At 38.2% G+C, this 11,356-nt stretch overlaps 1 protein-coding gene across 27 annotated transcripts in view; it reads right to left on the bottom strand.

The window, feature by feature from the left end:
- Positions 1-3,376: 3,376 nt before the first annotated feature.
- Positions 3,377-11,356, bottom strand: part of kcnma1a (potassium large conductance calcium-activated channel, subfamily M, alpha member 1a) — a 160,691-nt gene continuing 152,711 nt past the window's right edge. For 21 of the 27 annotated variants that reach the window (XM_032554016.1, XM_032554017.1, XM_032554018.1 and 18 more), the window contains 2 exons: positions 10,555-10,583; positions 3,377-7,895 (listed from right to left, as the gene is read on the bottom strand). In XM_032554016.1, coding sequence (XP_032409907.1) covers positions 7,744-7,895; positions 10,555-10,583 — 181 coding nt within the window. In that variant the 3' untranslated portion in view covers positions 3,377-7,743. The remainder of the gene's footprint in view (positions 7,896-10,554; positions 10,584-11,356) is intronic. The other 6 variants (XM_032554023.1, XM_032554042.1, XM_032554033.1 and 3 more) reach the window with 1 other exon arrangement.

Below are 11,356 nucleotides of genomic sequence, written 5' to 3'. Positions count from 1 at the left end.
GGGTCCTGCTCGGCCTCGTTCGGTAAACACACTGCCAAGCTAAATGGCTGATCAATCAATTTCAGTGGGATCGATCTGCATCAGTTCTGCTTGCATGCGCACACCCGGAGCCACTTTATTGTAAATCAATCATTTTGAAAACATCTCACAGAGGGGGCCTGTCCTCACTAACAAGCCATCAATTCCAGCTGCCTCGTGTAGCACCCCCTTATCAGGCCCACAAATCAGCCGCCACACTAACATCTGCTCCATTTTCATCGCATTCTCACCCCACCTCACTCTGTCTTTCAGACTTGCTCTGTCCTCTCCGCTTGCCGGATTTTGATGGTGTTGTCTGGCAAGAAGCGGACAGAAGAGGCTGAGAATCTTCACCACACCACTTAAGATAACCCAAGGGTAATAGTGTTTGCACATTTGAGAGAGAAATGAGGACAAATGCCAGGGTTGGTCATACGTTCTCCTCTTGAGCAGCTGTTTGACGTTGGAGTGTGAAATCGCACACTTCAGCTCAGGAGTATAAAGGAGGAGGAGGAGACCAGGGTTCAAAGATGTAAGAGATGTCCTCTGATATTTTCATTTTATTATTTTTTTCTAACAGACAGGTCATTTCAGCATGTTTAAAGAATTCCTAATGAGATATGGCAGTTTTGGACATTGTAGAATAGCTTTTCAAAAGTGTACACACCTCTGTTTATATGGTGTAAAGAAAGGGAACCATGATTAATCATGTCAAAATTTTACCTGCAATGTAGCATGTGTTCAACTGCAAAACAAATCAGGTTTGAGAATAAAATGGATAATTAAATGCAATACACTAAAAGTATGACTTTGTTGCAAAACCTTTTGAGCCAATTTTAGCTCAAGAAAATTGAGCTAAAACAAGGTATAATTGTTGGATGCAATTATAACTTCAGTTACAGTGAATTTAATTATCCAGAAGTAAAGTTCACCTGTTATAGTAGAATTTTCCTCATTTGTATCCCTTAGAGTTAAAGAATAGTTGGCAGCATTGTTACATGGGATAGAAATTACCTAAAAGGCATCAGTCAGGAGAACTGTACTATTTCATATGCAAAGCTCTGAAGACAGTCATTGATGAGTTGAGAAAACAGGACAAGAAGATCATAACACTTAAAATGCTGTAGAAATTTCTATTAAAACTTTTGGGGCATGGCAAGCTGTGTCTTTTTACCAGAGGTGGGTAGAGTAGCCAGAAAATGTCAAGTGGCACCAAGTCAAAATGTGGCTGACAAACTCCTACCGAAGAAAAATTAATGCAGAAATTGAAGCAAGGTGCTTAAACAAAGACTTAGTTTAATGGAGAGCAGTGGATTATTTAGCATTTTTTATTTTGCCATCCAATAGGTTTGTTTTTCAGGTAAATATGGCTCACATATTTAAAACATTCACATTATGAATGTTAAAATATGTGAAACCTTTTGAAGTGAAGAAATGATCACAGTCTCGGTTCTTTACATCACAATAAATAAAATTTTTAACAGAAGTAAGTAGACTTCTGGGAGTTACTGAAAGTACAAGCAGATTATTTGAGGTGCAAATCTGCTCTTGCCAACGTTAAATGTCCTTTAAATTTAGCGCTGTCTAATGATACTCTTATCTCCGCAGGCTTTGCTTTGACATGTTATTGCTCTAGCGTGGCAAAAAGAGGATTATTTCCTCAATGAATCATTTGCTTTTTGAATAACTGTATCTGTGGGCAGAATCCACATTAAGAAGCTAAGCATCCTGATGCATCCACATTCACAGAACTGATAGCGAGATACCTCCAGTGATGTCCTTTGCTCATCTGTGGTTGTTGTCTCCGTGCAGATATATGAGCCAGCGTGGACAGAATACTATTCCCACCCATCACCGAGCATGCCAACCTGATCGACAGCCTGACAGGTGAACGTGATGGAGCAGCTAATAGCATGTCAGCAAATATAAATCAAGAATAATGCCAGAGCCAATGGAAAAGCGGATTGGTGGTGCAACTTGAATGGTGGGGTCAGCAACTTTTGGCAGGGGGAGCAGGAAGAGGATTGATAAACTACAGTGAGCATTAATGTGAATCTGATACTCAAGGTCACTAACATCTCCTTCTCCAAATGTCTTCCTGCGCTATTTTTGCAGCACACACTATGTCCTGATATGACATGCAAACACACACAGGTAGTATGCATGATATTTCTCGTATTACCAAAATTCAGATTCAAGCCACTTAAAAACAGGCTTAGCTATACCCATACCAAATCCTAGTGTAATACCTCAGTACTGTCAATGTCATGCAGAGCCAGTTAAAGGTTGCATTAGGCCATAAGAAGATTTTTATTTGGGACACACTTCTTGCAAATCTTTTTTTTTTCTTTTTGCAAAAAGGTAATGTGGGCCACAAACAACACCAATACTTTCATTAGCTTTGTGTACAACTGGCAAAAACATTACACCTTTCCAGACTCTTGTCTCTATAGTTTTAATTCCAGTCTACTGCTGGATAGATGGGGATAATGGGAAATTAAAGGGAGTCTAGAAATACAAATGTTTCAACATTTTCAATTTTTTTTCCCCCTCAGACTGTGTAGGAACCCTGAACTGGTGCGCATCTCATCTGCCGTATGGATTAAAGACCCTGACAATATGTACTTACTTGAAATCTTGGCAGCTTTAGAGTCCAGTTAAAACACACATTACATTTTATTATTACATACACATACAGCTGTATTATTGAAAAATCACAAGTTCTGCTTTGGCTTTGTTTGATGCAATGTGTGACACATAGATAACTTGGCTTGTAAAATATTTCAGTGAAGGTTCCAGTTAATCCTTAGTGAACACAATTTATGTAAAAGGTTGTTCTCCTGACCACTTTGCTTTGAAAGATGTAAAATGTATTAATAGTGTTTCAGTCAGATGGGCGCTGCACTGCAGAGCACAACACTTGAGACAAGCAGATAACTGAATCTGTTTTACTAAGAACATTAATGTAAAGGTTCAGGAAAACTTTGAAAAATAATCTGGTGGACCTATAAAACATTTTTGCAAGTCCTGCACATAAAAACAAGCTATCAATTTTTAAGCTGTTCCCTGGAGGGGGAGGCCCCTTATACTAACTAATTCAATCTGGTGGCAGCAAAAAGCCGTCTGAGTTTGTGTTTGGAACAAGATGTTTACATACACTGAATAAAAGAATTCATACCCCTTTTCCCATAAAAATATATATATTCTGTGCACCAAATATACCTCCATACATATCTATTCATTTGCAAATGTTAGTAAGTTACTATACTATGGTCCCTTCTGTGTAGAATAAAATGGTAAGAAAAAGTGAAATACATGAGGACGTTTCTGGTAAGAATAAAAGACAGAGATCCAAACCTTAGAACACAAATACATCCATTTTAATTTGAGAAAATACAAAAAGAAACCATGTACAATCTATGTACAAACTTTTTGTACAAGACAGAATATTTATCAGCAGATTATATTTGACAGAGTCAGGTAGATCAACTCAGCACCATCAAATAATCCGTTTATCCTTCATATCTAAAACACATCCAAACTAATTAGAATGCTATGTCAGACTCCTGTATGCTGCAATGACAATATGTCAACAACTCCTACCTGGGATAATCAACAGTAATATTCTGAAATCTTCCTGAAATGATAAAAAGCAACATATATTTGGACAAAAGTGCTGAACGCAACTTTAATGTGTTATTAAGACTTGAGACCTCCCTCCATTCCCCAGCTTATATATCATACCTAGTACAATGTCCTGCAAATAAATCATATCCATCTGTTACGGCTAAAAAAAATCTAAACAATAATACTGAAAATAAAACTAATGCAACATACTGCCACATTAACATATTCTTTGATCTCAGACTGAAGTTGAAAACCATGTGTGAAGTAACATCTACTGTCTTGTGTGTGAATCCTTCAGTCATCCATATCTCACTGTACACTGTGACAAGACCTGCAGCAGAGACAATATGCATGATTTGACCTCTGGGGGTTCTAACTCCTTCTACTCTCTGCTCCAACCTCCTGAATGCCACTTTTCGCTTTAGTGGGACTTAATTCTAGGCCCTTCTGACCTACTGCACTGCCTGGCACTGTACTGGCATGGAGGCATTGGTGGCTTGGATGTTCTCCATGTCAGTACAAGACTGTTTCTCACAGTTGGGGGGGGGAAACAAGCACTTGGACTTGACTGGATGACTGAAGGATGCTTGCTCAAACAAAAGATTCATGGCACTTAAAAAAAAAAAATAGGTTTAGAGGTATACAATACAAAGACATTGTTAACAGTGCAGGAAGAAGACGCATCTTAATCCACTGTTGTTCATAACGCTGGTTTGAATGAGTTGCATGATGGGGGCTCAGGTAGAAAAGTCATTAAGTATATGGAAAATAAATTCATGTGTTGTCAGTTTGAAGCATTAAATGCCTTAAAGGTACCGTGTAAACAAATCAGAAGCAGTTGTGACAGTTTGTGACAGATAATGACAAGCTGACAAAATGGAATGTAAATCTCGGATTATAACAAAGTAAAACCCAGGAAAGCTAACAATGTTCTCTCTTTTGATAACCATTGCTGAATTGGTGCTACCTTCTACCTCAGATGTTTAACCACATCTTACTTTTCCTTAAATAGTCTCTGCATTCTTAAATAAAACCCAATATAATTTTTTTATTCTTAAATTTGTCAGTTCAGTTTAAGTCATTGTCACATTAATAATTTCTTAGCATTCAGGCTAGCAAATCTGCTATAAACATCCCAATTCTACAAATATTTTACTCACTTTTTTTTTTTTTAAAGAAATCTATTTGCTACAATGTGTGACAATGATGTAATCACAGTTCCAAAAGTTCACTTCAGGACAATGTGTATGAAGCGCCATTATAGTTACACCCAATAGACAAACACTTAAGCTCGGATCATTTTGTTTGAGAAAGACGTGTGCTCTATATCATGGGTTGAGTTTACACAAACATATTTAGCACAATATATATTTTTTTTCCATATTCCAAAAGGGCCTCCTATGTTTGGAGTTACTTTTCCTTTACAGTCTATAGAGAAGAGAATCACTGCAGTAAACAAACAGCATCTCCCAGGCATATTTATTTATTTTACTAAATTATTTTGTCTCATGAAAACACTAGCACACTGTGCTGTAATTTTCGCATCTTCTTTCCCCACACTAGAGACCTAATTTAGGTCAAACATGTCTCCTGAAGGTCAGTTAGTTCTGGCCTGGACACAGTGGGAGCAACTTCTTCTTCTTTGACTCTTCACTCCAGTTGCTGAATTCCCCCCCCCCCCTCCAAAACATAGTTCACCTCCACCTACCCTTACACATGATTTCATAGACACAATGCACCTAAACTATGCGTAAGGTGAGCTCAAGTTCATTTCTGCATGCACTCAGTGGAGCCGAGCTGTGAGTTTTGTCTGCTCCGGAGCGATGCATTCTGTTAGAGGGTGCAGCGGGTGACGGAGTTAAATAGTGAAAATAAATAGCGCTTTTTATTTTATAAACTCAATTGATATGTTAAAGATTTTGAATATTTATCTTCCAAAGCAATTCCTTCTAGATTATTTGTTAGAAAAATAAATATAAATCAGTTATGTTTATGGTATAAAATAAAGTTTAAATATAGAAATTCACCACCACATTTCTAGAAGGCTTAGTCCATAACAGCTGGATTTGGATCTACAGGCGTAAGCAGGCCAGCATTAAGAACACAAGCACATCTTCAGTGTACTTCAATGCTGTCTGTGGACTTGTTGCATTTCCGCCAACTATGGTTGAGTTTTACAGGATAGAGTGCAGCTGGTTAACGCCTGAAACTTTTGAGGGATGTGACATCTAGATTGGCTGCAGAGAACATCCAAGCTCTTAACTGCCTCTGCGCCAACCTTGTGCCAGGCAGTGGCTCAGATCAGACAAGGGCCTATTGATGCCCACTATTATGCGCTATGTGGCATTTCCTGCTACAGAGACCAACTTTAGAGTGACACAAAAAAAAAAAAAAACATTCAGAAAATGCAGAACTGTTCTTTTTGATCCCTAGTCTGCCGCAGATGCCACGGCGATATGTTTAGGAACGCCAATCAGCTGCCGTTCATGCTAGACCAACCATAGTTGGGGCTCTTTCATTTTAACTTTAATGCAACTTGACTAGTTGTAGATCCAAATCCTCTAGTTTTTATCATTGTTAGTAACTTTGCTTTAGTACTAAGATCATACATGCAGTTCCCTCCAGGCTGCACCAGTGCATACATTCCAGTGAGGGTGGATGCTTTACACTGACACAGGAGAGACAAGTGGCTGAGATGCACACTTTTACACACACAACTTAATGGATGACGCAAACACTATAGTGTTTGTGTTAACAGTGGCGGTTTTTGAAGTGGACCACGGCCCACTGCGCAGGGCACCACACTGTATGGGGCGTCCTGGCTTTTCTGTTTATTTGCACACCCAGTCAACATTTAGCGAATGCCGCCAAGTTTTTTTGCGCAGTGTTAACAGAGTTAAAACACACTTTAGAAATGTCTGATTATGTTAAATTAAAAACCAATTTCATCATTTTTGTTTGATCTCGACTGGATTTGTTGAAAATCCAAAATTCTTAGGCTGATCACACCTGAACAGTAAATTTCTACACTGGACAGAAATTCACTGAATACTGCTGAAATATTCTGTTCCATTTTCCTTCTATTCCTCTGAGGATCCAGACGAAGGGGCTTGCCTAGGGTACCATTTGTATAGGAACCGCCACTGTGTGCTATAAACAGGGATTAGGCACACATTTGAGGTTGAATGTGAATCTCAGCCTCAGTATTTGACATATCTGCAGAAAACATATGGGTACAGAGTTGTCTTTCAAGAAAGCATGAACCTTCATTGCACCATTCTGAGTTAATAGATTTCTGCTTTGCAAGGTGATTATGTTCTGCAGGGCTGGAATGCTCTTGCTCAAAGTGACGATTCAAGGTAAATCTGCAAACCATAAGTAACAACATGATGGATAACAACCAAAGAACAAGATTAGTATGCATCCAAAGCCCAGCACCCCTTCCCTTTCTTTTCCTCCTCCTTCATTCCATCCATATGCAAATCTCCTCTGAGACAATTTACTGCTGGGGGGGTGATGCTTCCAGTTGTTCTGTCAAAAGAAGCCTTTTTTTCTAGTTTTAGTGCAAATAGAAAACAGAAGCAGACAGAAGATATGATGACGATGAACCCAGCTGGTTTTTACGCAACGCATCTGGGTGGATCTTTGGGAGATGATATTGTCAGTTTATCGCTTGAATCCTCATTCTCCAATAACTCATCACCACCTTAATCCATGGTCTTATGAAGAAGTGAACTATTGCAAAGAATAACAGGAAGTACTTTTTTTTCTTGTCAATTCTTAAAATAATTCCAAAAAAGTGCTAGAGGGAAGGGGCTGTACAGTCCTTATTTGATTGTCATTATGTACATCTTTATGGATACATGTGTAAATTAAACAGAGTCCAAAGTATGGAATTAACATTTAGGGTATACACACAGGAGGTCCCTTCTTGTCCGTGTTTCTGTCCAACCCTTGACTGGAAGAAAGAGTGAAGAAAAATGTGTCAGTCTTCAATACCCCTGGGGGCATTATCATCCACTGGTGATCTCGGTTCGTCTCTTCAGACAGAGCGCACAGATGTCTGGCGAGTAAGCAAAGAAACCCTCATGCCCCTGTTCAGCATTCATCTTCAACTTCTCTGATTGGTGGAATCAGGCTACTAGTGGATTTGTATTGGTTGACTTGGTTGGCCATGTGAGTGCTCATGGGCTTGATCTGAATGTTCCTTGGGTAGGCATTTTCCGGTTCATCTGTAAACCATTTCTTTTCTAAAGAAAACAAGGCAGAAGAGGAAGAAAACTACAAGTTAGCTTGGAAACGTTTGCAACGTCAGGTTACTTACAACCAAAATGCCTCAGTTTAAGTGAGATCAGTATTGGCATGGCACTGTTTTGCAGTTAATCTCAAAGTGTAAGGCATATAAAACAATTGGAAGCCAATTTGAAGTTCACACAATGGCATACATTTTCAATACATCTTCGAAAGCACATGTGAAAATATCCATTTCAGTTGGATAAAAGACAGTAATAATATAGTAGCTTTAGTGCTACAGAGTGAAACGTTTGGTTATGTGTACAGGCTTTAAGACATCTATCTTTAAAAGATTTTGGTTTCCACCAAAATATAGAACTAAGCATAATGTTTTAATTTATGTAGCAAACCTCTTGCTTCAAGAAGTTTAGGTTGTACCATTACAGAAATGTATGTATTGTTGTAGAATATTGAGGTAAATATAGTTGTTGCAGATTTTCCACAGTTTTTATGTTGTTTCTATTGTCACATAGTCCTAATATGTCTGCGAGCTTTAACATATTGGTCACTAAGATCGACTTAAGATATCATAAGCAGCAACAAAAGTCCATCCAACTGTTTAAGAATACCAAAGCCTATCATATATTACATCCAAGAATGAAGATAATGCCCACATTAATAATGTCATGAGGACTGTGATTCTAAATATTAGCATTGTTTGATATTAGTCAGACAGCTGGATGCAACAGTTTTAATTTTTGTTTTAATGCTGACCATGCCATTGAACAGTTAATTTATAGTTTAGTGACCATAGATGTCTTATTGTGTATAGATTTTTTATATTTGCACTTAGGGTTGCCTACAATTATTGTAATTTTCCCCAGAATCTTATGTTTCTGGTTAAAATGTACAATATTTAATGGACTGTTAAAAGTATAATGCCAAAGTTAGTCCAAGCTCACATTTAGGACCTAGAATACACTGAAGGTGTTTGCCACTACTTTCTGAGCACATGCCACTAAAGCAGAGAGACTTAAAGAAAGACCTCCTTTTTATGCTGTTTCTAAATTGGGCATAGACAGGAAGAATTTAACCTTGTATTGTTTTTTGTGTGTTTTTTTGCATATAACTAGCTGGAAGCAAAAAGTAATAGTATACCAACACTGTGATTAGTTAATACAAAAGAAGTCAATTGAGAAAAGCTAGTAGGAAGGGAAACTGTTTAAGCAAAATATAGTTTGGAATAGTGTTGCTTCTCAGGGTAAACTGCCCTATTTGTTTTAGTAGGTTTCCTGCTCTAATGCAACCAATTAATATGGATAAATTATGTCAACAGCTTCTACTAAGCCTTGCAAAAGCCCTTTGAAGCAGGGAAACCTGCTACACTTGCAAGATAGTTTGCCTTGAAGAGGTAGGCCCAGAAGCACTAATCAACATAAGCTTATCATAATCGCAACTCTTTAATCTAAAATCAATTTGGAGTTCACGGATTTAGCAAAATAGTTATTGTTTTAGAAACACGTTTTCCATCTTTAAAAGAACATGAGTACATTTCTGAGGTGAGTGAGGAGTGTATTGCCAGTTGTCAGAAGTTTGTAAACCCTTTTCCACTCCTCACATATCCCTTTCAGGTTTAAGTTGTAACAACAAATTTTAACTTTGCTAGGTGGAGAAATGTGTCTGGGTGTGTGTGTTGGCTTGCATGTGTGAAGATTCATTTGTGAGGTGGGGTGTCTCTGTGTGTGCATCAGCAAGTTTAAGGCTGCAGGGCTGTGTGTTAGAGCACAGACATTTGATGTGTAGAATCGTGCCCGAGGTGAAGCAAGATGTCTGCCATCTCTCTCCGCAGTCTGCTGTTGATACGGTAACTTAGTGATGTCGCCTCTAACCAGCATATCAGGTGAACAAGGTTACAAGGAGGGAAGTTACAGACTCATATCCCCCTCTTTAATATAAACTTTAAATTGGTCACACCTCCCACTTTCTCAGTGTGACCGATGGCACAGGGCTGGACACACTTTCTTTTAAATTCTGTGAAACGGTAAGTAAATTCACTACATCAGGGAGGGGGAGAAATAAATGAGTCTGACCTACATGCGAGTTAACATGTGAGTTTGCACAGTTGAAAAACTTGTTGCCACTCTGTGCTTTAATTAAACAGTTGCTAGAAAAAAAAACAACAGTATCTTACAACACTGCATGGGAATATATGTGTGACATCTTAAAGCCTGCTACAAGTCGTCTGACAGCATTCAAACAAGAGGGAAGATGCACAGACACACAGACCTCTCACACAATGCAAATCATCCCAAGTTCAAACAAATCATAAAAGGGGGCATGGAAAATAATGTTAAAAAGAATGCATTTCAGAGAAAAAGAATACTTAGATCATCAACTAAGGAAAATGCACAAAAAAGTGGGGAGGGTATTGTCTCAGCCTCATGCAATGTGGAGATGGGCCTGGTCATGGCAGATAGGAGGCAGGAGCAGCAGCAGACATTTTGCTTTCCACATGAAAGCAAAGCTTAAACTGAGGCATGGTTTGCTCAACATCTGGAGAAGAAAAATAAAGAAAGCAAACTCCCCTCGTCATAACAATATCCACAGGGGACATAGTTATGAAGCAGAACCCCAGGTAAAGGTTGCTAAGTCATGCAGAATCGTTAACTTGCATACCTTGGCCCATTCTATTCATCCTTGTTGCACTTCAGAAAAAGAGGTAAGTAATCTACTGTAAGTAAGTAATATTTACAGTCAATACACAACGGACAAAATTACCAACCACTCTATTTAAAGCTTGCATGTTGTTACTTCTGCATTTGGGCAGTTTAATACATCTTAATTTCAAGATGTATTGAGAACATCTCATCTTCACTTTGGTAAATCCTGAGTGTAACCAAAACAAATCTGCATGCTTTTAGTATCTTGTGTCAAGGTTTAAAAATTCAATTTCATATCTCAAGCATAATATTTTAGGGGAGAAAGAGCGGAAAATGAATACGGCACCCTTCACAGTTATCTGCACCGTCTGACTTATGGCTTATAATAAATTAATAATTTCTCGCAGTAGAATAGACTCACAAATGTTTTTAGAAAATTCCAACATTTAACACTGAACATTTATTCAGTGAGGGGACAGAATCTCAATACCTGCCTGAGATTCTGTCTGATCCAAGACATTGCAACTTGGATCAGAAGTTGCAATGTCTAATTTCGGTGTTGTCAGATATTTTGTGTTTTAAATTTAGGTTTTTGAGTTGCTGCTCCCCACTGAGGTAAATTACATGGCACATTAGGCTCATGATTAAATACTTTTAAATGTTTCCAGACGTTGCCAGTTTGTTGAATCTCCAAGTTTCTGTCCTCAGATATTTTTCCTGCCTTTGTCTTCTCCACTGGATAAATCTCATCTCATCCAAATCTCATCTCATTTTATTAACTCAAATTGGAGCTGTAGACTTTTCTGTTGCTATTTTTG

The sequence above is a fragment of the Xiphophorus hellerii genome, chromosome 22 (assembly GCF_003331165.1).
Source record: "Xiphophorus hellerii strain 12219 chromosome 22, Xiphophorus_hellerii-4.1, whole genome shotgun sequence".
Taxonomy (NCBI): domain Eukaryota; kingdom Metazoa; phylum Chordata; class Actinopteri; order Cyprinodontiformes; family Poeciliidae; genus Xiphophorus; species Xiphophorus hellerii.
This window is presented reverse-complemented; position numbering and strand designations above follow the sequence as displayed.